Raw genomic sequence first — 24,816 nt, 5'->3', positions numbered from 1 at the left:
ACATGAATACAAGGTAATCCGTATAATTCGATGTGCTTACATGTGCATGAATATTGTGAATCTGACATAATTTTTACGCAATATGTATAGCGACCAAAAGTTGCATAATATAATTCTTGAATTGGATCATATAATACCGAGCTAAACATATCTGAATGTTTCAAAGTTTCATTTAGATTTTTGATAATATTATCTGATTTAAAATCACCTGTTAAAACATTTTTAACAAGATTGAATTCATGTTCAATGAGACGGATAATTAGTTCGGCGGGTTCATATGTATCCCATTTATCTTTAATTTCGGCATTAAGGGATTCAATAAGAGATGTTGTGAGTATGCCAGCGGTGTAGTCAGCGAATCCTTCAAATGGGTTAATACTATCTAAGTACTTAAAGAGATCCTGATTATTTTCGCGGTTTGGATATTCCTCTTGTAAACGAGTTTCTAACTTTTTAATCAAGTCAATTCGTTTTTGAGGATGGTCTGCGTAAGCGACTTCAACAATTTCGGAATAGACATTGATGTATTCCCTTTTTGTTGCAAAATGACGTAAGCAAAATTTATGATCGCAAGAAAAGCCTGATTCTCTAACAGCAGCTATAATTGCCGGACCTTGATCGGAATAAATATTCTTGAATCTGCTTGGTGGAATAAAAGATTTCAATTTAGTGAGCATATCCTTAATTGTTATCGTATTTTCACTAACAGACCATGCAAATGCAATAGGGATAAGTCTATTATTTGGTGCAGGTGTACCAATAATGAGTAAGTTTCCTTTTTTAATACAAAATAAAAACGTTCCATCAATTTGAATTATTCCGCAAAAAGCTTGTGTTTGCATGTAAAAATGAGTTATTGGAGGAATTACAATAAATAGAGATGCGAGTTTCCGAATTTTTTTAGCCCTGGGATGTCATAACCGCTGCGGTTTTGTAAAATTTGGGATAAATTTTGACAATCCATTTTTTGTGGGATGTACGTTTATATCAATTTGCTCGGCGTTTGCCGAGCTATTGTACAATCCTACTCGAATTCATTACGCAGCCCTGGTCACTCAAAGGCCAGGGCATACAATTACAAAATAGTAGAGTGAGACTCTTCTAATTTCTTCCAATCACAAGGAAGATCTTAGAAGAGCCTCACTCTACTCGAACACATTACGCAGCCCTGGTCACTCAAAGGCCGGGGCATACAATTACAAAATAGTAGAGTGAGACTCTTCTAATTTCTTCCAATCACAAGGAAGATCTTAGAAGAGCCTCACTCTGCTCGAACACATTACGCAGCTCCTGCTCAACAATGAGCAGGTCTTACCACTTTGAGAGGCTTTCGCTCGAGTTCTGATGCAGATCCCAACGCGAGCGAGAGTCTCTCAAGCAAGCTTCTAATTCGTAGCTAGAGTTTCACTCTTATGAACTGGCAGCCAATTTGAGAGACTTTCGCTCGAGATCTAATGAAAAATCAGAACTCGGCCAAAAATTGCCCAAACAGGCTTGTAATTCGTAGCTATAGTATTGATCGTATGGATGTGTTGCCAATATGAGAGACTTTCGCTCGATGTCTGATATTGCATCAGACATCGAGCGAAAGTCACTCAAAACAGCTTAGACATGTCTATTTTGACGGCATTAAATGATTTCATAGGAAATGTCTCAGTTGTTAATTAAGTTCACGTGAGCTTTTATGAATGAAAATAAGTAAAAAAAAAGAATTTTCTCAAAAAAAATTGTGTACGCATTGAAATTTTTATCTATAAATTTAGATATGTCATCAATAATATAATATAATTTTAAATTCGTGGAGTACACTTGGGATAATTGAATATGGGCTACCCCATCCCAACCTCTCAAACTTCCTCTGAATTTGGACAAGGTATCCCAATCCCAAAGACCTATCTGAATAAAATGAAATAAGTATATTATATATATTATTTATTTGCTAATAATGAGCATAAATCGCTAAAATTATGAAGAAATTAAAAATTAAAAATTAAAATTAGAAAAAAATGTTGATTTAATGAGAGAATATTGTATAAAAATAGAATTATTAGCTAAAATACGTATTAATTTTATGATATTTCAATCACATTAACGAAAATCGCCCATTTTTAATTCAAATGGGCGGGAAAAAAAATAAAATTCCAAAAAAAATTGAATTGGGGAAACGATAGGGGACGGGATATGAGAAACCCCATATGTTTGGGAATTTTTCGCATCACTACAATAAATGAATAAATTTGAAAGTCTTTTGAATTTTCAGGTAATTCATCACCTTTCTTAAATGTATGCAATTCAATTTCATTGTTAACTTCTTTAACTAAAATCATTTCGCAGAATCCTTGTTCGATTTTGTTTATGATTGAAAAAATTGTTGAGAAATAATTGTAAGATTGAATTCTATCCCCTTTTGTGGTTCCTTTAAGTTTATTTACTATATTATGGAACATCGTATAAGTTGCATTGGGAATATTCAATTCTTTTGCAAAAATTTCTTTGCATTGAGGAACATTATCAGAATTTGCTAATTCATAGACTTTTTTTCCTGCTTGCAACTTAAGAATTTTTGGTATATTGTTACTCGGCTTGCATTGCTTTGCTCTATGCTCGTGTTTAATTACTGGAATGAAGAAAAGTTGACCATTTTCATGAGTCTTTACAAGCTCCATGCAAAATTGGCAGTTAGGACAACGAAACTTTTTTCCTTGCTCAAAATTTAATGGATAAAAAGAATTATATGAATCTTTTGCAATAAATATAGCAGCTTCTGTAGGATCTGTAAATTTTAATTTGCTATATCGTTCCTTGAGAATTGGAATTGGGGGATTTTCAGGTATTTCCATTCTATATTTCAATTTTTTACGGGAATTCAATTCATTTTGAATTAAATCCAGCATATCAGCTCCATCTCCTTTTTCTTCATCAACAATAGCTTGGATGGATACTGATATAGTTTGATTCTCTTCCACTATTGTCGGTTCGCTTTCCGACATGAGATAAAATTGAAGGTTTAACGTACTTTTGATACTCTGAGTTAAAAAAAGATTTTCTTAACATAATTTGATTTATTGGTCCTTAAAAAATTCTGATTCAAAATTGAATTGAATCGAACGAGTTTTCCTTTTGAGTCATTTCAAATATTCATGAGAAAGAAAAAAATTCTAGCAATTTCAAATATTTTTGATTTGATTGAATTCAAAAGTGTCACAAATATTCAATGAGAAAGAGAAAAGAGATCGAATATGTTGTTTCTGAGCGAATAGTCAAGCAATATTTCGTTAAGTACAAAGATCAGCATCCGGAAAAAAATAAATGGGTATATCAAAATGAGATTCCGCAAGAAATATTTGAAAAATATCTAGAAACGAAGAAAACAGAAAATATTGATGAAATGTTACGCTGTACTCGAATTGTTCATGTTGTTGATCAAGATAAAAAAGAATTTTATCTTGAATTTTCAAAAAAAATCAAATTCATCACATATTAAACAAGAATCTAGATGAAGAACATCAAAAGGCTTATATAGATTATCTTGAAAGTTTACTCAAACTTGAAATAAAAAATAAAAATTAAATTAACCCTCGTTAGGATATCGTTGCAAATAAAGATCTGTTTCTCAGAAAGATCCTGATTTTCTGATAAATATTCTGTTGTAACTTCTACAAGGTTTAAGATATGAAAAACATTTTTGAATATTTCATCGCTATCAAATCTGCGGAAACATCTGGAATATAATTTCAAATATTTGTGAAGATTTGAATTCTCAATTGCATAATTAATTAAAAATTCATGTGAATTTAAAAAATCGGTAGATGAAATTTGCATGGGTATAAGAGGAAGTACACAATAATACCCCTGAACTACATACTCTGTAAATGAATAGTGAGGAGAAAGACTTCGCAGAATTTCAAGTGTTTTTATGAATTCTAAAGCCATCTCAGATGTTATATCGACTGCTTTATAAAATAAAACTATAAATTTGAGAAGATAAACAAAATCTTCGTTATTTATAATTGAATTCACGTCATTAAAAAAGTTGAAATAATTTGATATTAGTATATCCGAACATGGAAGAGCAGTTGCATATCCTGGGTAATATTTTAATAATTTTGTAAAGAAATTTGCAATTGCATAAGTTGAATATTGATTTTCGTACTCAATAATACTAGAAAAAATTTCTTTCTTGAGTAAAACTGCGTTTTGGAAGAATTCAACGTCAAGAATATTGTTTTTAATCAAAGCAATAAATGTATCGATGATATAGAGAGAATTGTCACTGCTGCTTATGAAACGTAATATCTCATCATATTGATCGGAAAATGTTGATAAATAAAGGTATTGTATGTTATCTAAAGCTTTAAAATGAATTAATTTTAATGAAAAAATGAAAAAAAATCTGGTTAATATAATGCGATAAATATTCGAATAAATTTTCCAGTAGTATCAAATCTATTTGAAAGATATTCGAAGAAGTGATATTTTGAATTGTGAATTTTAATATTGTTTCATTTTGTGTAGATTGCTCGATAATGAAATGTATCAAAAGATTCATTGAATATGAGTCAATGGAAAAGCTTAAATCCTTAGGGATATCCAAAATAAATCTTAATAAAGAAGATTCGTCTTGAAAATTAGCTTCCGAAAGTTCTATTTCAGTCGGAGCTGGAAGATTCCGATCATTTATGAATCTCGAAACGACAGAAAATTTGTATTGTTTATATTTCATTATTCGAAATGATAAACTTCAAAATCTAAAATTTATTTTTTTACAATATATTTCATCCTATTGTCAAGGCTAAATTTTTCACCGGAAGTGTATCAAAAATTGATAAGATTTACGGTGATCTAATTATGACAATTCAATGCATCTCGTGATATAACGCAGATATAAACACAACTGATATTGCATAACTAATAATTGAGTCAAATAACTAAATTATGTGTTATATTTTACACATATTTCTTCAATTTTGTAATAAATGGATGTTTAACACTAATTTTTTAAGGACTTCGACTTTAGCATCACATAAATATGTTATTTTCTATATTAAAACGTAATTTTGGTGGTCTTAGAATAGAAAAATATGCAATATTCGTGGAGATAATGAGGGTTCTTAAACATGTTCTTAAAAATAAATAAAATAATACAAATCTTTATTCAATCTTTTGATATTGTTGGTCCTCTCTTTGTGAAAATACTTAACTTCAAAGAGTATTATGTTTTACCTAGTGAGGACCTTAAGTTTGCAAAAACATAATAAAAGTAAAATAAAAAGATCGGATTTATCACAAAACTTTGAGTATTATAGGATTTAATTATTTTCTTAGTAGATTATATGATTTAGTTTCTTAAAATCTAAAGTATTTCTTGAGGAAAATATAAATTGAAATTCAAAAAGTAAAAAAATGTAAACAAATCAAATTTTAAATGGACCAAATGTTGATTTTTCATTCGTTTTCTCATTATCGAAAAAAATTTGGAAAGCTAAGAAGTCAATAACAAGTTATATAATACAACAAAACCCACATCGGATATGTTTTCATCAAATAGTCTCCTAGATTTGTTATGAAATTAAAATATCATGATATTTTAAGGGCTTTTGATTTCAATATTAGAATTATTCAGTTATGTCGTGCTAATATCAATTGCTTTATACAATTAATCGTTTACAAGCTGCAAAAATCGAACAATAATTTGACTTTGTAAAAAAAGTGCGTCATTTTTATTCGTTATACTTACAAAATGTAAACATTACGAGAAACATTTACATTTGTAAATGTAACAAGTAAAGTTGTATCGCATAATTTGACTTTGTAAAAAAAGTGCGTCATTTTTATTCGTTATACTTACAAAATGTAAACATTACGAGAAACATTTACATTTGTAAATGTAACAAGTAAAGTTGTATCGCATAATTTGACTTTGTAAAAAAAGTGCGTCATTTTTATTCGTTATACTTACAAAATGTAAACATTACGAGAAACATTTACATTTGTAAATGTAACAAGTAAATACATCAGATTTAAATTGTAAATGTAGTTTATCTCTCTCATCTCCTTTTTAAAAGGTATTACATACATACGAACGCATGGGTCACTCAATAATTAGCGTGATAATAATTGAGGATAGACTGTAATCGTAATTTTATTTTTGGACTTATATTTCGACATTTTGAAGTCGCTTGAAAGTCTTGCAAATGATTAAATTTGGAAAATTTGACCTAAGTCTGCATTATTTTGATGACTTAAACAATTCTATAAATCTGTTTTCCTAAAAATTTAAAAAGATATAATTTCAATTTCCCTAAATTTATGTAATTCATATATCACCAAAATATTTGGACTGCATTTCGTTTGCCTGCACCTAATTAAAGTCTAAATACCAATTAATTTTGGAGTTGCATTGCTTTTAATGTAAAAATGCACGTTTAGAAAAAGACGATAACGATTAAATTACAAAATCGATAACGACGACGATTAAATTACAAAATCGATAACCTCTCATCAATGATTTGATCTGAAAGTGAAATATCAATAAGTCCTTCATACTTGCTAACACTGGAAGCGGCAAAACTTGTTGATGTAATAGCCGTGGTTGACTGGACTTCTTCCATTCAAGTGAAATAGAATTCTATTGAATTGAATGTTCATTGAATGTGGAAAACACAATGAGAATAATATTTTTTGAGAAAGATTTCAGGAGAATGTAATAAAAATTAATATTAATACAATGTTGTTATTAAGTGGCCATGAAATAAACCAAAACCGCGATATTCTTCTCAATATTCTTTGAATAAATTCAATGGATTATTTTCAATGTTATTTCAAAATTTCGTCACAAAAATTTTGAATATGCGAAGAAAGAGGGATGAAAATGATCTGTACAGAATATGTAATTATATATTCGAGCATAAAATAACGATTATTCTATTATCATGCATTGAAAAAACAAATAAATGAAAACCTCACTTTTTTTAATAATCATGATTACACTTAGAAACATATCTTTTGTCTGATAAGCTAAATAATATTCTTATTTTTGTGATAATATGAAATTTTGAGATAACAATATGAATCATTCATTTCTTTGTTGGTAATGTTTTGTTATATGGAATAAAAGCATAAACATGAATTCCTTTAATCAAACCTTGATGTTTTCAAATTGATAGCCTACGGAGTTTTACGAATATGTCTATTAAAAATAATAAAGATCTTAATTGTGGGCGTTGTTAGTGATTAAACTGCTTTATATCGTTTTATAATTAGAAACCTAATTTACCAACTTTTCTGGACAAATTGAAAATGGTTCTTTATCAAAAAATTGAATGAATATTCAAGAGACTTCAATTTATCAGGTAATGAAATGGACAAACTCGTTGAATGGAATAAGATTATCACATTTCCTTCATTCTCTTGAAATTCCCTCATTGAAAATTCTATTTATCAGAATAAGAAACCATTCGATACAAAACTTATGGATAATTTAAGTTCCTTTTCACAAAATAGATTCTTTATTCATTATATTACAATTATTACGTTTTACAATCTCGAGCCAAGGATAACGATCAAGGAAAAATTTTTTTAATTTGAAATTTGAAAATTGTCTTGAAATATCTCCTCCTATAGTTGGCATTATTTAAAAAGCTATTTTGGCCGCTCATAACGAAAAAAAGTTTTTATTGTAAAGATCCAAAAATTAAGTTGTCACTTTTTGAAAAAAATTAATGGAAGTTATCAAAGTCTTAAATGAACTTTTAGATCAATTTAATGGATATATAAGAGTGGTTGATCAGTTATATTGCTTAAATACAAATGATACAAATGATGTTTATAATGAAATTGAAGAAGTTTTAATAAATAAATACAAAATAAGCGTTAGTACTATATTAAGGATGATTAACATGGCTTGTTCAAATAATCAACGTTATACAAGAGGTTATTGGAATATTTTCCAGAAATTAAAATCAAAATTTAATCCTAAGCTGCAAAAACATTATTTCTCGGGTAGAATTGAAGCATTAGCAAGTAAAGTTTACAACATGAACTGGCGCCTCAAATTCAATAACTATAGAGATGAAGAACCAGAAGAAATTTTAGAAGTTCACAAAAGCGAAACTGTTTTTTATTCTATTATGAATGATGATGTTCGGATCCTCTCAGCATTAGCAAATTCGGAAACTTTCAACTTAGATGAGAAGCTTGAAGGCAGATCATTATTAGAATGGTGCGCGTATTACGGATCAGAAGATTGTTTTAAATTTTTCATTTCAAACTTTGGTGTCAAAATCACAAAAAAGTGTCAAAATTTGGGATTCACTAGTCGGAATTCTTCGATCATTAAAGAGTGTTTAAAAGCTTTTAAACCTGATGATGATACTATGAAGTCTGCAATTGAATCACATAATGTGGATTTCGTGATGTTTTTGAAGAATAATTTTGATTTGAAAATTAATATTTATCAGTGTTCTGTTTACCATAATTTACATGTTTTCTTGATAAATATGCTTGATTGCAAAGAATATAATCAAAGTTTAGTTCATTCTCCGAGGTTTGATCTTCCTGGTTTAGTAACTTATATTTTAACTTTAGATGGAATTGATGTGAATTCCTTTGACGAAAAAGAGAAGAATCAAACAGCTCTTCACAACGCAGCAAGATGGAATTGCTATGAAATTGCTGATATTCTTGTGAAAAATGGTGCTAATGTAGAACAAAGAGATTCGTATGGAAATACATCGCTTCACATTGCTGCAACATTTGATAATGCGAAACCAGCTTTGACGTTGATTAAAAATGGAGCTGATATAAACACAAATGATTTTTGTAAGTATACACCACTTCATTTGGCATCAAAAAGTAATAACATAGAAACTGTGAAAGTTTTAATTGAAAATGGAGCGAATCTAGAAAGTTTGAATGAAAACGGATTTACTCCACTTCAAATCGCTGCAATGTCAAACTGCTCTGAAATTGAGAAGATCTTGATTGATAATGGAGCAGTAAACACTGTGAAGAAACTACAAGAAAATAGTAAGAAAGAAATCAGAAGAATTCCGGTCGAAATGAGAAGATGTTACTTCAAAAATATTGTTCAAAATAAATAATTATATCTGGTGTATTCTATAATTGAATTATATTTACTTTTATATGTCCAGCAAGTTTCTGGTAGATAACCTATAGGATATTATTTTTTTGGAATTTAATATTTTGACTCAGCTCAATTTTTCCAATCATATCTACTTTCCTTTTGATTACATGTTTTGTGATCGACATATAAAAACAAATTTTTTGAAATTTTGGAAAAATCTTTTGCATTTTTTGAGAAAGGTTAAATTACGTATTAAATTGTTTACGAGAAAGAAATCAAAAGGACATAAAATAAAATATTTTTGTCACTTGAGAAGTAACAATTTTGCAAACAAGTAATTTTCTTCTTATCATTGATAACACTAGATACTAACGTGATCCTAGCAGCGCCATGTCAGCTGTTTCCTTTACCGACGCCATTTAGAAGTGGCATTTCTGATTCTCCATTGGTGGCGTTTTTTACAATGTCTCCATATGAAAATACTCCATCAATATAGCTAGAACCACCTCCGGCTTGACCTCCATATGATTCTGCAATCGCATTGCCGCCGAAATAACCGCCACCACCGCCTCCCGAAGTTGTAGTTCCTAAACTTCCTATAATACCTTTTTGACCGTTTCCTTTTTGATATCCGGTTGTTTGGGAGGCAGCAACTCCGGTACCTCCGCTGGATCTTGGTAAAGATGAAGTCAAACCCCCACCAAAGGGGGTAATCTCGATATTTACATAGCTGGTATCAAATCCTGTACCACCAGCTCCTCCAGCAACTATGACTCTGCTGTCTAAGTCAACATCTCCAATCCTGATATCGGTGGCACCGCCGCCAGCACCACCTGAATCATTATTACTTCCTACTTTATCGCTTGGTGCATCACCACCGCCGTTATATCCGCCTTTGGCGTCTCTAGTAGATGGATGAAGTCCATTTTCACCTTTTCCGCCTACGAACACATATACATTTGTAGTCTTATTAATGAAAAATGCTCCAACTGAATAACCACCCTTTCCAGGGCGCTTTGTATAGGTGCTATGGTACATTCCGTCGCCGCCATCAGCTCCCCAAACTTCAAATTTGTATATGCCTGGAGGTAATTCTGAATGATAGTATGTGCAATCATAATTGGAAGAGCAAGGATAATGAAAAATAACTGAATTCTGAAAGTTATCATCTGAAACAAGGCCTTCGTGGCCTTTACTTGAATCTTTAAGTTTCCAGGAATTCATGGACTTTGATACATCTCATAAAAATCGAATGATTCACTATTTTTTTATTGAATGTATTTCAACCGTTCAATAACCGTAAAATTTCCACTCAAATTATTTTTCCATATTGCATCTCCTCATATTAAAAAGCAATTTAAGAAATTGAAAAGTGACAGAACATTTTATAAACAATAGAATTGAAAGAAAAATTAACAAGAAGGACCTTCAAAAAAGGTCAACATTAAGAGTGCTTGAATGTGATGATGTATCACTCATATCTGGAAGTGAAATAATAATAACAATCATCAAAAGTACAATCTGTGGGAAATCATGGTAGAAGAACTTTAATATTAAGTCTATGTACATGTACTTGTGTCTGTTCCTATAATAAAGGTGTGAGATAAAGAGATTAGAATGGCCCCATCGATGAGTCAAAAAATCGAGTGCTAAACCTAGGCATTGTATAAATAGCGCTATTTTCATATATAACGTATATCGTTTGTTAATGTATCTGAAAAATTCATGAGAGAATACAAATGCGAAGGATAAAATAATAATTGCGAGCATATAAATAACTGGATATAAGTAATCATTCACTGCATAAATGTTAGCAAGCACTTTGTGGAATATCTCAACAACTCCCGTAAATGGAAGACAAATTAAAACTAAAGTGGTCAAAATTAACCCATAACAAAGGTATTTAAACCCAATAGCTAAAATTTGTAATACAAGAGCGAATGATATTCTCATGTATACTAAGAGTCCTGCGATTTCACATAAGAAATTTGCCTGACATAGGAACAAAAAGTCAAGGGGAATGATTTTCAATTTGTAAATTTGTGTTTTTGGCGATTTGTATGTTGAATATGTTGTGACACTATCAAAAAAGTAATAAAAAGTAGTGTATAAAACTGCATATGAGCAAATTCCAACAATAGTACGTATAATTTTTTGTGATTTAAAATCATTTGTGCGAAGATATTTTGCCATTACCCAAAGATAGGCCGTAACAATAATCATTTTTTCGATTAAATAAACATATAAAGCTGGATGACTGCATTCAAATAATATAGTAGAAGGATTGCATGGATCAATGTCTGTGTAAAATGGAAATGGTTGGATTTCTGGATATTTGTTCATTTTGAAATCAAGTTTGCAACCGTTTTTGACAATTTGAGACCACTTAATACATTGAAATATCATAAATATTGAAATATTAAAAAGTGTATTTCAAAATATTGAAATTATAAAAATTTATAATACTGAAATTGAGACAAATTAATAAATTCAATGTGTTTTTTTGAAATAACTCTCAAATATTATTTTTTTGTTTATTTAATGATGAATAAATATGATTGCTTTAGTCAATCATAAAAACTAATTTAAGTTTAAAATAATGAAAGGATAATTTGATCGTTTTTTAAAATACAATTATTTTTGATGATTTGCAAGAATCTTTGAAAAGAATATAATATAGGTTCTATTTTTGTAAAATTTATCCAAATCATGTATTACATAAATTACGATTAAAACGATGATAGAACCAAAAAGTGTGTTTTGTGTTTTGTTGTTGCGTGTTGGATGCGGGATCCTGTTATTTCCGAAATCGACAAAAAATTTGGAAATTTAATTTCCGAAATCGAAATTATATTAATGTTTTTAATATTCTTATATCAAAAGGATTAAAGTTCATTAAGAGAAAAACAATTCTTCTTCTTCAATCTATTGGCGCATTTATTTCTACACGCCAATAAGGAGTAGGGGTAATTTTAGCTAAAAGTGACACGCCCGTGAAGGGTGTGATTACCGATCGGTAATTTCGACAGTTTAGAATTTAAAATTTTTTATGGAACTGTTGCGAGTTTCATAAAGAATTTAAGGAATATAAGCAAAGATTTGAATCAAAATCTTAGACCTAAGCCGCTTGATTCGCTCGCGGCTTCCGCGAATTACAGATCAGCAAAGATTTGAATCAAAATCTTCGAACTAAGCCGATCGCTTCGCTCGCGGCTTTCTTTATTATTTTAAATTTGCATATTTCCATCAAAAGTTCATAAGGTAAAAAATTTCGTTTATTTTTACTAAGAAAAAAAAGGTTTTTGATAATAAATTTATTTTATTTCGAAAAAGTAGCAATAATCGTAAAAGGGTATTGATAGGCTTGCTAAAGTAACTAATTTTAGCTGTCAAATACTTTTGTATTTTGAAGTAAATTAGTATAAATTTGTTTTTACTTTTATTTCGAAAAAGTAGCAATAATCGTAAAAGGGTATTGATAGGCTTGCTAAAGTAACTAATTTTAGCTGTCAAATACTTTTGTATTTTGAAGTAAATTAGTATAAATTTGATATTATTTTAACTCCCTTTGAAAACCTCAATTTTCCATACAGAGGGAACGGGAATAGCATCCAATATTCCCTGAGAATGGTTGCGCATTCTCAGTTCCCTCTATATTTCGAACGAAGCTCTCATCGGTCTTTTTTTTAATACTAAACGTTTTTTTTTCCTGTCACTTTTAGCTAAAATTTGGGTTTGCCATTTTTTACACACAAAATTTTTCTTGGTGAAAAAGACCATCTTCTTATAACAAATCATTATTTACAGCTTACAAATAAAAAACAAAATATATAAATAAATAGAAATTATGAATTAATTTTCAATTTCAACATCCTTACCTCTGACATACAATGATAAAAATTGATATCCGATTGCTCCTCCTCTTGGGATCACATAACACCAATTTTCATCGATCACAACATATTCGCCTTGTAAATCAAGTCTCTTATAAAATTTAAAAGAGGCATGACCATCTCTTCCGAGTGTAAGTGAAACAATGGCAAATCTGATAAATATGATATGTGAATGTTCATGAAGCAGTTCAATTTGGTCTGGCTGAGCTTCTTGAGATTCGCGGTCATTTGCAATGAAGAGGTATCTATTCACATGAGTAATCTTTTTATTCTCGAAATATTCTTTGAAATTTCCATCTTCAGGAAGTTTTAACATGTTAACACATTGAGCTTGATTATTCTCATCAATGAATTGAATCCCGCATAAATGTGGGTTCATAAAAGATGAAATAATGAGTCGTGGATCGCCTTGTTGTTCAAAATGAAGCATATTATATGTTTTTCCTGGTGAAATCGAAGTAGATCTTCCCATACGTTCTAATATTTGTAGGATATGGAGAAGATCTTCTTGTTTGGAATCTTCTTCTCCAACCTGAAACAATTCTAAAGCTCTTGCACCATTATCTTCTTCGATTCGAATATTTTCAAGGATAATGATAGTCAAGAACAATTGCATGGCGGCATTTAAGGCGCTTCGAGAATAGCCTGACTGATGATTTGTGAATTTACCCTCTCTGTGGCATAATGATTGTGACGTCTGATCTCGTTAAATATTTCTGAGTAATGAAGCTGATTGGTTAACAAAACATCAAATCGCGGAGCATATTCCACAGAGTCCATAAAAGATGCTCCGCTTCTTGATGCAAGGCAGTGTATCAATTGATCTGTGGGTTCAAAATGGACATCAACTATTGGAAGAGGCGAAAACACTTCAGCTGGAGAAGGAGGATTATAATTTGGTTCAGGTTCTACTGCGCTTTCAATTTCTGATGGATCTAGATCATATTCAAGGATTTCTCTTTCTTCTTCTGGAGTGAATCCTTCAAGATCTTCTTCATCATCACTTCCATCTCAGTCTTCATCATCTGAAACTATTTCTTCAATCTGGGTATTTTCCTGTCTCCTATGGCGTCGTTCATTGATCTCATTGAACTCTTGAAGGAGGTCAAAATCAGGGGCGTCTTCCTCTTCTGTGTTTTGGCCAAGAAGCTCGCCTACTGTGAATTGAGCCTTCACTTCGTCAATCCGTTCAATGAAGTCTGAGGCCTCTTCGTCAGAGATACGTGGTTGGATGCTTTCATTTTCTTCAAGATCTTTGATGTGCATACTGAATGCAGTCTCAATGAGCTCAGGAGTCAGCGCATTCCAGCAACGTATTAAAATATACACTGCCAACTTCAGCGTGCACTCGAGGGAAGTGTCGATAGAATAGTAAGTCCACCATGTTCTCGTTGCCATATTCTTTAAGGCGCCAAAGACATGCATGTCAAGAGGTTGGCACAGATCGGTGCATCCAACTGGAATGAAGACGAGTGTGATGTTCAAGTCTTTAGCAAGCTTCTTTGTTTCTGCATTTCTGTGGCTAGAATATGTATCAAGAAACAAGTAGATTCTATCATTTTGAATGTAACTTGGATTCTCGCGATAACGATCCATAACAAATTTAGGAACATAAGAAACATAAGTTGAAAGTTTATTTGTCCATAAGAAAATAATTGTTTATTTCGATTTCAACTTAAATTTAAAAAGAAAACAGTAAATAATCATTATTAAATTTCATCGACTTTAAATTATATGCAAGAGAAGGTGAAAACTAAAAATTCATAAATGCACCGTTATTGGTATAATAATTATTAGTTACAATATAATATGGATAGGATTTAAAATAATCGAACAAATAAGGAAAACAAAAACAACTAATATGATCAAGAAATTATGTATATGCATTGCGTTACTTAGGTACTGCCATTAAATTAGAAATAAGAAGTGAATCTGGTTCTGGATGGACTATTTCAATTTTTTGAGGATTTTTTTTTTCGTGATCAATTAATGGTGGTATTGATGTGACAAGTTCTGTCATTTGTGGAATCTCTGCTAGCAAATCTAAAGCAGATTCCAATTTTTCAGGTGATTTCGTTATTGAATCAGGGGCTTTTTTAATTTTACGAGAGTTATTACGATATCTGTTGCGTACTATATTTGCCGATCTATTTGGCAAATGTGCCGCAATTTTTGACCACTTTGAACCATATATTTTATACAATTTTTCTAACAGCTCATCTTCTTCAGGAGTCCAAGGAGCACTACTCAAATCGGGCATTAAATAGTTTGTCCAGCGCTCACGGCATTGCCTAGGTGATCGATTTTTCATGCAAGAAGCAATTGATTCCCAGTCGCGCGTACCCAATTGTCGTATAATTTTAAGTAATCGCTCATCTTCATCTTTCGTAAATTTTGCTATAGTTTTGGAACTCTGGTGACTCCCAGAGTTCATTTTAAAGTTGAAAATTGATAAATTCAAAGGCACTGAATTTGAGTGTCCTCAGAAATGTAAAATAATCAATACGAAATGAATATATATTATGCATTGTGTACTTTGTTTCATATATAAATTTTTGAAAGCTTTATGTTATATTAGTTATTATGCATAAAACTATGTTTAAAGTCCAATTAATCAAGAATTTTCCATTTGGACTCATTAATACAATAAAGTTTTCGCTTTCAAATTATTGTGAGAGATTCAATAGGTCATTCAATTTTCGTCTTTGGGTCTTCACATTCAAATTGGTATAGGTATTTGCACTACTATAAGAGAAAATTGAGAATATAATTTTCTTAACGAAATTAATATTTAAATTAACTTCCAACCTTATAACCAACAAGAAAAACATTAAAATATTGGGATGTTACAATTTTGATAACTATCGTTTTTAAATTGAAAACCACGTTGGGAAATTGTATCAACCGATTAATTTTTATTCAATTTGTGATTTCAATTTGTTAATTTCAAAGTTGAATATGAAGGCTGTATCAATGAAAATGATTTTCATCCTTTATTTTAAATAATTTCATAATGAAATCTACATAGCAACATTTAGCCCCAAAAAATTATAATAGAATTTATGAATGATTTCTGGATTTTTGTGATTTTGTTAGCTCGTGTATGTTGACTTCAACGAACTCATCTTAAAAATTGAGTTTGTAATATTTGAAATGGAAATAAATCTATGCAATTGCTTGTTTGAAATTGGATATCGCCATAGTTCATAGTTTCTATTGTAACAGATCATGTAAGAACCTTTTTGTTTCTTCAAGTGAACAGTTTTTCATTCGTTTCTTCTGAATAAAACGATCTACATGAAACAACATATTGCATTTCATATTTAATTTTGCATGCTAAATCCAATTCACATGGATTTGGCTTGAATACTAATTCAAAAAAAATTCACGCACAAAATATCAGTATTTCAAGCGTAATTTCTGTTTGTCCATAATAACTCCTAGATTGTTTCATTTGTTTCATCATTTAAATCTTGAAATAGCAAAAATAAAACTTTGGAGAAATTACATTGAGTATATTTTCTACGATATTTACGTAAAAATAATGTGTTTTCAAAAATATACGTAAAAATAAGAAAATAATCCAAAAATTATAATTGGCCTTTAAGATTTATCTATACAAAGGACATGAGACAATAACTCAGACTGGTAATGATGAATATATTCGATTCCTAGATAAGATCTACTCATCTAAGCTGCAATATTGGAATTTCATCAAACTGTAAATACTTGAAAAAGATGATGTAAAGATTGATTAATAATTGCAGAAGTGAATCTATCTTATGTATTATATACAATGGATTTGTTATAGTAAAATTTAGTAAATTCAATTAAGAATCAAGACATCTGAAAACCAGTATGTGATGTCTGAATATGTTCTTTCATGTAGCTTATTTCGGAGATCAATATTTATTGATAAAAAAAAATAATGAGAAAATAAATTCGTTTAACCTGAATTCATCAATAACCATCGCATGCAATTAATGCTCTAAGTTGTAAATTTGGCACGCTTCCCACATAGAATAAAAATATGTATGACTTTTGATTTGTAAGCATGAAAATGTGCACACTTGTACACTTGTAACTGTACATTGCTAGCAATATCGTATATTTTGGAAGCGATATTAATGTAACTCTTTCTAAGAACTTCGAAGTATGATTAATTGTTGAGGTGTGCATACGTATTGTTATCTGTAAGCATGAAAATGTGGGACGGTAAGTCGTTATTCTAATGGGTCAAATCAATTAGAATACGTTTAAAATTTGGCGATCGCATTCTGTACTTTGATAAGAAATAGAACGAGTTGATCTAGAACAGTCTTTTTTAGTCAAAATTCATTAACGACGCAAAGGATTTTCTGAATATAATAAAGTATTCGCAAATTACAATTCGACAAAGTTATGGGAAAATAACTTTTCGCTAGTATCAGGAGATGATTTATGGCTGCGAGTTTATGATGAAATTAAACGATGTACGAATTTTTGGTATTTTACTGATAGAATACGCTATTACCTAATGTACCTGCCTAAACATATTCCTGGAATGTTTGTTTTAAATCTTCAAATCTACGTTTCTATAAAATTACTGATATGATCCAAAAACAGTGGAAAACCTTTACGACTTCTTTGAAGAATACAAGATAATCGAAAAATAAATCTTTTATGGTCTTTCACCCTCAAGAAATGAAGATAAAAGATAGCTTCTGATCAAAATAAACGTACATTTTACATTTCATTGTTTATGTCCGATTTCGTAATGGCTTGGAGTAAGAATTTGATTTATTATCTTAACAACTACGAACCTGCTTTGAATATAAAATTCAATCAAAAAAAACCATTAAAAACATTAGAAAATAATGAAAATCTGTTAAATATGTATTTTATATTGATTTTAGCTATTTGATTTTTTCCAAATTTTTTTCATTTTATGAAAAATGAGAATAAATTATTTAAAAATTTAAGGGTGCGCCCGGGAGGATCATGTAAACTTCAGAATTTAGAACCTTAATTTTTAAGCAATAACTTGGTACCTAAATAGGTAGGAAAACTCTAAAAATATCAAAAAATACAACTTGGCTCCATAATAATCCTGTCATGGTGGCAGTTTGTATCCCCTAGTATTTTCCTCTTGAATCTCTTTTTCTGTCGAAATTAAATTCAAATCTCAGAAGTAGAAGTGAATAATCGACTTATTACTGCTATTATACGAATAAATAAATTCATTATATTATTTTTATTTACATAATATCTGTTTGAAGTCCATAATTCTATAAATTTTTCTTCAAAAACATTACAATCTTGATAGTTTTGATACTGTTTAATAGGTTTTTGGCACCTTATTTAGTATTTACTACGTATAGAGTCGATCTGAACTTAATTTTCGGAAATTTAAAATATTTATTATAAGTAAAATCTGATTTGAAATTTATGTTTAACTACTCATATCTTGCATTATCCTGAGTAGCTTTTGTAAAAATTCATCAAAAAAAATTTAACGTGCTTTAATTTTTATTTTTTAAAATAATGCATATTATTATATAACTAGCATATTTACAAATTTTACTGCTTTCAAAAATTTAATCCTCCTCCTCTCAAATAAACGTACATCCGGGTGGCCTGTTTTTTGCAAAAAATAAAATTTCATTTTTTATGCTTAAGGGTGCCCTATAACGATAATGTAAACATCACAAAATTAACCTTATTAGAACTCAAATGAATGGATTATCCAGATTCTAGTTCTCAATATAATAGCCTTAAAAGTGCTTTTCTGAGGGTGGTCTATCGTCTATAGGGCACCCTTAAAAAGTCAGAATTTTTATTTGCTTCTGGGATATATGATGGCTATATCTGTTGTAAACAGAAATTCATCAAAAGTGACACCTCAGAAAAGCTAAAATATTGAATTTTTGGAACTTTTGATAGAGCACGTTTTTAAATATTAATTAAAGTAAATGTATATTTTGTAAAGATTCTTTTTAATAAAAAAGTAAAATTTTGAAGAAGAACACAAAATCTTCTGAAAAATAATATCACATAAACTCATATTATTTTCTAATATATAACTATTTTATATAAAAATCAAATTCAATGATCTGAAAAGCGAAGGATAAACCTCAAAATTTACGAATATAATGAGTGGGAATATAATGCTTATCTATCATAAAACCATATGAAATATCAATTTTTGCTTTACGCCTATTCCCACTCATCATATTCGTAAATTTTGAGGTTTATCCTTCGCTTTTCAGATCATTGAATTTGATTTTTATATCAAATAGTTATATATTAGAAAATAATATGAGTTTATGTGATATTATTTTTCAGAAGATTTCATTCTATATGCCTATGAAAAGTACTCTCAAAACTAACTTTTTCCTAATTATAATTAAATCTAGAATATTGTATTATGCTTAGTATTATTTCATTTTTCTCATTCAATTTAGAATTTACAAATGTCAAAAAATTGAGAGCTGTCACTTTTGATGAATTTCTGTTTATTACATATCAGATGCCCATTCTTTTTGATACTCAACATTAAACATAAAACTTAGGCGTTAAGGCTCTTCTGAAAATATTTTTTTTCGAAAAATTTTTGAAAAAAATCAAAAAATTTAAAAATCCCCGAATCTGCAGGGATTTTAAAAAATTCTTTTTAGTAAAACTTAAGGATATTGTATCAGATATATTGGTATGGGCAAATTCAATTTTAATCCAATATTCATCGAGATATTATGTTAACGAAGCTTTCAAAATTGAGAGGGTAATCCTCCTCCTCTCAAATAAACGTACATGCGGGTGCCCCCTTAAAAGAAATGAAACATTTTAAAAATTTTTTGGAAAAAATATTGCAGAATATTATGATCTAAAAATAATAAAGTATTAAAATATAATCATATTGTATAAAAATAATGAAAGTTGGTAACAGTTTTAAAAGAGTTTTTTGAAATTCGAATTATTTTTTCAATAAATGTACTCAAAGATACCAAGGATCTCATTAAGTTCGATTAAGTATTTAAGGGAAATTAATGATAGTTTAATGTGAGGGTGCATAGCTCAGTGGTAGAGCGCAACATTTGCATTGTTGAGGCCGAGGATTCGATCTCCCCTGCATCCATTTTTTTCTTAAATCATTCAAATAATCTTTTGTGAGAGGTAAAAATACGTTTTTTAAAAATTTTCCAAGATTTCATCCAATGTTTTTGATTTCCATGTTTCACATATGCTCATGAGTAATATTTACCTATTTATATAAAATTTGAAAGAAAATTTCATATCGGCAGAGTAATTTCTGTGTATTATTATCGTCAATCAATTTATTGATTCGACCATTCTTCCAAAATGGTAATCATCTATAACATCGACAACCATCTCTTATTTGTTGGTGATGATAAGTTCGAGAATGATGGACTCATTAAGTACTCCCAGAGGTATATGAATGAGCTCAAGACTCTTGTTTATTGGTTCCATGTTGATAATTTCTCAAGCCCACATGCTTATCTTAGACTCAACGAAGGTGAGACAGTACCACCACAGAAGCTTATTGCAATCTGCTCCCAGATTGTCAAGCTTGGCTCAATAGAAGGCGTAAAGAGACCAGCTACAGATGTTATCTATACACTTTGCACAAACTTAGCCAAGACCAAATCCTTAAATGTTGGAACAGTTACATTTGTTCCAAACGCAGAGATCTTATACAATAGAGCTGTAAGAAACAACAAACAGATCGAAAAGCTCCTTGAAAAGAACAAGGCTTCTACCACAATCCCAGAAATGGAGAAGGATCTCAACGATCTCATTAAGAATTCAAAGTTTAAGAAGCAAGACAATGATTACGACTCTTATGACTACTCATCTGAAGGATCGACTGGCAAGCCATCAAAGAAATCTTCAAAGATTCTTGGTGATTTACCAAAATACGATGGTAACAACGATTCAGATGACTTCATGTAACTTTATTTTGTATTTATTTTTACCATATCGTGTAAATTATATTAGATGTTCGTCTTTATTCAATACAACTTATTTTTCCTTTTTCATTCTGGTAAAAAGAATACAATAATTTTCCCATCTGATGAGAACTCCATAAAATTCCAAAATCGGGATTTTCAGAATTGCCATTATCTGTAGTATATAAATATTACCAAATTAAACTCAGATAAAAAAGTTCAATTAATTTATTAACGTTCACTGTCGTGCTGTTTATTCTCAATTTTTCAGAAAGCACAGTTCTAAAGACTTTCACAATTTTGTTAACAAACCAATTTTTATCCATAAGCATTATTTTATAGCACATGCATATTTAGCATTTCGAAATTGGTCACGATTTGAATATTATTTCAATTACATTGAATCATATAAAATTCAAATCTGAGCGACATTTTCAAAGAAATTTGATACTTCTACTTGGCCTTGAACCACAATAAGTTCTAATCGCAGTTATCTTAACATGATAATTTTATGAAATTTCTCTAGATTCCGTTTGAAAGTTTGTCTCCAAAAAGGCAATGGGCTTGATAAAGAGATATGTTATTTGGTACTATCGTAGATGAGCAGTGACACAATGAGGGCTTTATTTAGAAAATTGTCACTGGTTAATCATGACCAAACCAAAAATTTTCATAAAATTTTTCAAATCATTGTATTCTATTTAAACATACAACTGGCATCACAGCAATCCTATTTTTGGTTCAATTTAAAATAGTATCAAATTTTCAATTGAATTTTTTTCTATCGTTAATTTTTGATAATTAATGTGGCTGTCCTTAATTTTAAAAGAATTACAATATCTTATGGGAATAATTAAAAATGTTTTTAGGTTCTTTTTTTCGTAAAAAAATAAGTTCCATCAAATTGTTTCCACGAATTATTGTTAGAGATACTGTATTACAATCTAATTAGCCCAATTATGCGTAGTTATCCTATTTTTTTAATGGAATTGATTTGGACATACGCTTTATATAGAATGGGACTCGTTTTCTATGTACAACACACAATAATATATGATATTTGTTACACTTACTGGTTGTTCTTGAAGTGATATCTCTTGTTGAATATACGTTCAGCTTTCATTGAATTAACAAATTTCTTAAAGTATATCTGTTGGATATTTATATCTTCCTTTGCGCAATCATTAATTTTATTAATGTCATTATATGATTTGCTGAATAAAAACTTAAGTGATTTCTCGTCCAATAGGAACGGACAAATTACTGCATTTTCCACAGTTGTTGAATTTCAGCCCCAATATCCGAGAATGACTGGCACATTTTCAATACAGTTTTCTAATACAATAGACATTAGATATATTAGTTGTGTCCAAGAATTCTAAGGAGAACATCTTCAAGTTGCTCTACGGAGAATGAGTATTTGTCAATTCCGAGAGCTTCTCTGTTTGCATCAAGGTGCTTGAGAAGCTTTCCGATATTCTTGTTTACTGGGATGCAAATTGTATCATCACGTTCTTCCATTATTGTCGCTTCTTTGATGAACGCATGCCTTCAAGATTTTGCTCATGTTCTCTGGTTCACAGTCTAGTCTGAGGAGATATCCGCATTTGAACTTGCTTCTGAGTTCTGTTGATGTGCCACTGAATGGTATCTTACCACCTGAGATGACAAACATTCTTGATGAAACTGCTTCTGCCTCTTCAAGTGCATGTGTTGTGATGATGCATGTGCTTTCCTTGAGGGTAGAAATTGTCTTCCAAATAAGCTGTCTGGCCTGAACATCGACACCTGCTGTTGGCTCATCCATCATGATAATTGGTGGGTTACCGAGGAGTGAAAGTGCAATGCAGAGTTTTCTCTTCTGACCACCAGATAAGTCACCAGCTCTGTTTGGAAGCATTTCGCGAAGTTGAAGGTTGTCTGCGAAGAAATCGATAGAGTTTTGGAGTGTGAATTCATCAATACCTCTGATACGTCCAAAGATCTCAAGATGCTCTCTGATGCTGAGAAGTCTGTAAATTACGTTCTCCTGGAACACAATACCGAGACAGTTCTGGATACCGCCGAATCTGTCTGTTGCTTCTTGACCACCAAGAGACATAGTACCCTTTGTTGCAGGAAGTGCACCTGAAACAACATTGATGATGGATGACTTACCGGCACCGTTTGGACCAATCATGACAATGATTTCGCCCTTCTTGATGTCGAATGATACATCGTCGATAGCTGGTTTGTTCTTGTTCTTCTGTGTTGGGTATATCTTAGTGAGGCTGTCTACCTTGATGAGAGAGTTGTTGTCATTGATATCCTCGAGTTTGATCTCTTCCTTGCCCTTGAAGTGACAGTGGAAGATGTCTGACCATCTGAGTGGAGGTGCGCCGAATCCACTGTTCATTGTGGAGTTGAACAAAATGAATAAGCCACCCCAGATAAATGTATCGAGAATGAACCACATGAAAGCATACCAGAGTGGATATGTCAAGTAATTTCTGCCGACATCGCCCCAGCCGAGTGGTGGTCTGCTGTTTCTGACTTCTTCGAACATGACATCGACTGCAAGCTCCCATGTGACGAATGGAATGAGAGAGAATACGTGCTTGACTGGATCAGCTGCCTTCATAGTGAATGAGTTGTTGAGGTATGCAAAGAAAATGATGAGAATGAGGAAAACAACAGTAATGACTCTACCGTTTCCTTTCTTCTTGAAGAATGTGCTCAAGAAGTTCTGGAACTGGATGTAAGATATGACAAAGAGGATTGAGAGGATGAATATGAGGAAGAAGTTTGTTCCCTTCATGACTGCGACACCTGAGAAAATGATACTGATAACGATGTAAGGAATGATGCATGTGAGGAATGTTGTGAGTATAGCAACTAAGTAATATGCTGTCTCACTGGCACCCATAAGGAAGATGAATGTCATCATGTGAGACTCCTTATCTTCAAGGATGAGTGACAAGTCAGGCATTGCTGCGATGACGCATGGAATTGTTGAGTGGAAAGCCATAGCGAGGTTGAGTGGGAGAGATGTTGTTGTTTCTGGTCTTGACATAACTAAGCCGTTGATATTTGGACTGCTATATCCTTCAGCTGAAACTGAGAGGAGCTCGTTGGTGAGATTTTGCTTGAGCTCAGCCTGGTCAGCTGGAGGTGAGTCTATGTATGCCTGGAGCTTAGCATTGACTGCTGTGAAAGCTTCTGCGAGTGATTCACCTGTCATCGCGTAAGAAAAGCCGGCAACCATGTCTGTCATACTGGTGAACATATTTGCTTGCTCGTTGTTGCTTGCAACGTTTGCTGTTATGTTCCTGTAGTAGCCTTCTTCGCCTGAGTTAGCAAGGAAAATACCGATGGATGATTTTTCTGTGGACTGGAAGTTATCTGGGAAGTCATCGAGCGTTGAGAGGTATTCGAATCTTTCTGATAAGTTCACCATTTCTGAAACTTTGCCAGCTTTAGTGTCGTAAACTGGAATTGTTTTGTTACTCCAGAAATCTTTGATCATCGTCTTCGTCTCATCTTTGTTTGGTGCTGCGACAAAGTTTCCGCCATCGCCAAGAGTATAAACTCTCATGTATTGAACAAGTGTAGATCCAAACATTTGATCTTTCGTCTGAACAGATGGGTTCTTGATCTCTTCGTTTGGAGAATTTCCCATTTTGGAGAATAATACCATGGAAATGATAATCAAGAGCGAGATGATTTCGGCAACAACAGAACTCCAATCTCTGATCTTCATGAGCAAAGATCTTCTGAGAAGAGATCTGAAAGTCTTCCAAAATGTTGGCTTTCTCTGTGACCATTGGCTACCTTTATCTTCATTAAGATTCATGGGTGAAACCCGCGACATTAAACTAAAATGAACTAAAAGCTTTCAATTTATCGACTTTCA

General features: G+C 31.2%; 9 protein-coding genes and 1 non-coding gene across 10 annotated transcripts, besides 8 other annotated features; 3 read left to right on the top strand and 7 right to left on the bottom strand.

The window, feature by feature from the left end:
- Nucleotides 1-876: part of a mobile genetic element that runs on past the window's edge.
- Nucleotides 363-842, bottom strand: TVAGG3_0372770 (MULE transposase domain-containing protein; the record flags this gene model as incomplete). Its single annotated transcript, XM_051231845.1, has 1 exon — nt 363-842. A coding segment is annotated over one exon (480 nt), but the record flags the coding sequence as incomplete, so codon positions are not given.
- Nucleotides 877-2,219: 1,343 nt separating the features above from the next.
- Nucleotides 2,220-3,180: a mobile genetic element.
- On the bottom strand, nt 2,561-2,990 carry TVAGG3_0372750 (uncharacterized protein; the record flags this gene model as incomplete). Its single annotated transcript, XM_051231844.1, has 1 exon — nt 2,561-2,990. A coding segment is annotated over one exon (430 nt), but the record flags the coding sequence as incomplete, so codon positions are not given.
- Nucleotides 3,181-6,288: 3,108 nt separating the features above from the next.
- Nucleotides 6,289-6,495: a mobile genetic element.
- A 1,226-nt stretch (nt 6,496-7,721) lies between these two features.
- TVAGG3_0372720 (spectrin binding) lies at nt 7,722-9,101 on the top strand (the record flags this gene model as incomplete). The annotated part of the gene is made up of 1 exon (XM_001315945.1): nt 7,722-9,101. The coding sequence occupies one exon, from the start codon at nt 7,722-7,724 to the stop codon at nt 9,099-9,101; it is 1,380 nt and encodes a 459-aa protein (XP_001315980.1).
- Nucleotides 9,102-9,478: 377 nt separating this feature from the next.
- TVAGG3_0372710 (glycine-rich protein family) lies at nt 9,479-10,419 on the bottom strand (the record flags this gene model as incomplete). The annotated part of the gene is made up of 1 exon (XM_001315944.2): nt 9,479-10,309. The coding sequence occupies one exon, from the start codon at nt 10,307-10,309 to the stop codon at nt 9,479-9,481; it is 831 nt and encodes a 276-aa protein (XP_001315979.1).
- Nucleotides 10,420-12,043: 1,624 nt separating this feature from the next.
- Nucleotides 12,044-12,825: a mobile genetic element.
- Nucleotides 12,826-12,879: 54 nt separating this feature from the next.
- On the bottom strand, nt 12,880-13,450 carry TVAGG3_0372690 (DNA binding; the record flags this gene model as incomplete). Its single annotated transcript, XM_001315943.2, has 1 exon — nt 12,938-13,450. One exon carries the CDS (start codon nt 13,448-13,450, stop codon nt 12,938-12,940), a length of 513 nt encoding a protein of 170 aa, XP_001315978.1.
- Nucleotides 13,451-13,989: 539 nt separating this feature from the next.
- TVAGG3_0372680 (DNA binding) lies at nt 13,990-14,574 on the bottom strand (the record flags this gene model as incomplete). The annotated part of the gene is made up of 1 exon (XM_001315942.1): nt 13,990-14,574. The coding sequence occupies one exon, from the start codon at nt 14,572-14,574 to the stop codon at nt 13,990-13,992; it is 585 nt and encodes a 194-aa protein (XP_001315977.1).
- A 215-nt stretch (nt 14,575-14,789) lies between these two features.
- TVAGG3_0372670 (RNA polymerase II transcription regulator recruiting protein) lies at nt 14,790-15,412 on the bottom strand (the record flags this gene model as incomplete). The annotated part of the gene is made up of 1 exon (XM_001315941.2): nt 14,870-15,412. The coding sequence occupies one exon, from the start codon at nt 15,410-15,412 to the stop codon at nt 14,870-14,872; it is 543 nt and encodes a 180-aa protein (XP_001315976.1).
- Nucleotides 15,413-17,940: 2,528 nt separating this feature from the next.
- Nucleotides 17,941-18,592: a mobile genetic element.
- A 44-nt stretch (nt 18,593-18,636) lies between these two features.
- Nucleotides 18,637-18,776: a mobile genetic element.
- A 50-nt stretch (nt 18,777-18,826) lies between these two features.
- Nucleotides 18,827-18,864: a mobile genetic element.
- Nucleotides 18,865-19,441: 577 nt separating this feature from the next.
- Nucleotides 19,442-19,478: a mobile genetic element.
- A 542-nt stretch (nt 19,479-20,020) lies between these two features.
- Nucleotides 20,021-20,092, top strand: TVAGG3_0372620. Its single transcript has one exon. It is a non-coding gene; the product is annotated as a tRNA-Ala (tRNA).
- Nucleotides 20,093-20,300: 208 nt separating this feature from the next.
- TVAGG3_0372610 (protein of unknown function (DUF814)) lies at nt 20,301-21,202 on the top strand (the record flags this gene model as incomplete). The annotated part of the gene is made up of 1 exon (XM_001315940.1): nt 20,317-20,928. The coding sequence occupies one exon, from the start codon at nt 20,317-20,319 to the stop codon at nt 20,926-20,928; it is 612 nt and encodes a 203-aa protein (XP_001315975.1).
- A 1,229-nt stretch (nt 21,203-22,431) lies between these two features.
- Nucleotides 22,432-24,756, bottom strand: TVAGG3_0372600 (ATPase activity, coupled to transmembrane movement of substances; the record flags this gene model as incomplete). Its single annotated transcript, XM_001315939.1, has 1 exon — nt 22,432-24,756. One exon carries the CDS (start codon nt 24,754-24,756, stop codon nt 22,432-22,434), a length of 2,325 nt encoding a protein of 774 aa, XP_001315974.1.
- Between the last annotated feature and the right edge of the window lie 60 nt (nt 24,757-24,816).

This window comes from Trichomonas vaginalis, chromosome V (assembly GCF_026262505.1).
Source record: "Trichomonas vaginalis G3 chromosome V, whole genome shotgun sequence".
Lineage (NCBI taxonomy): Eukaryota > Parabasalia > Trichomonadida > Trichomonadidae > Trichomonas > Trichomonas vaginalis.
This window is presented reverse-complemented; position numbering and strand designations above follow the sequence as displayed.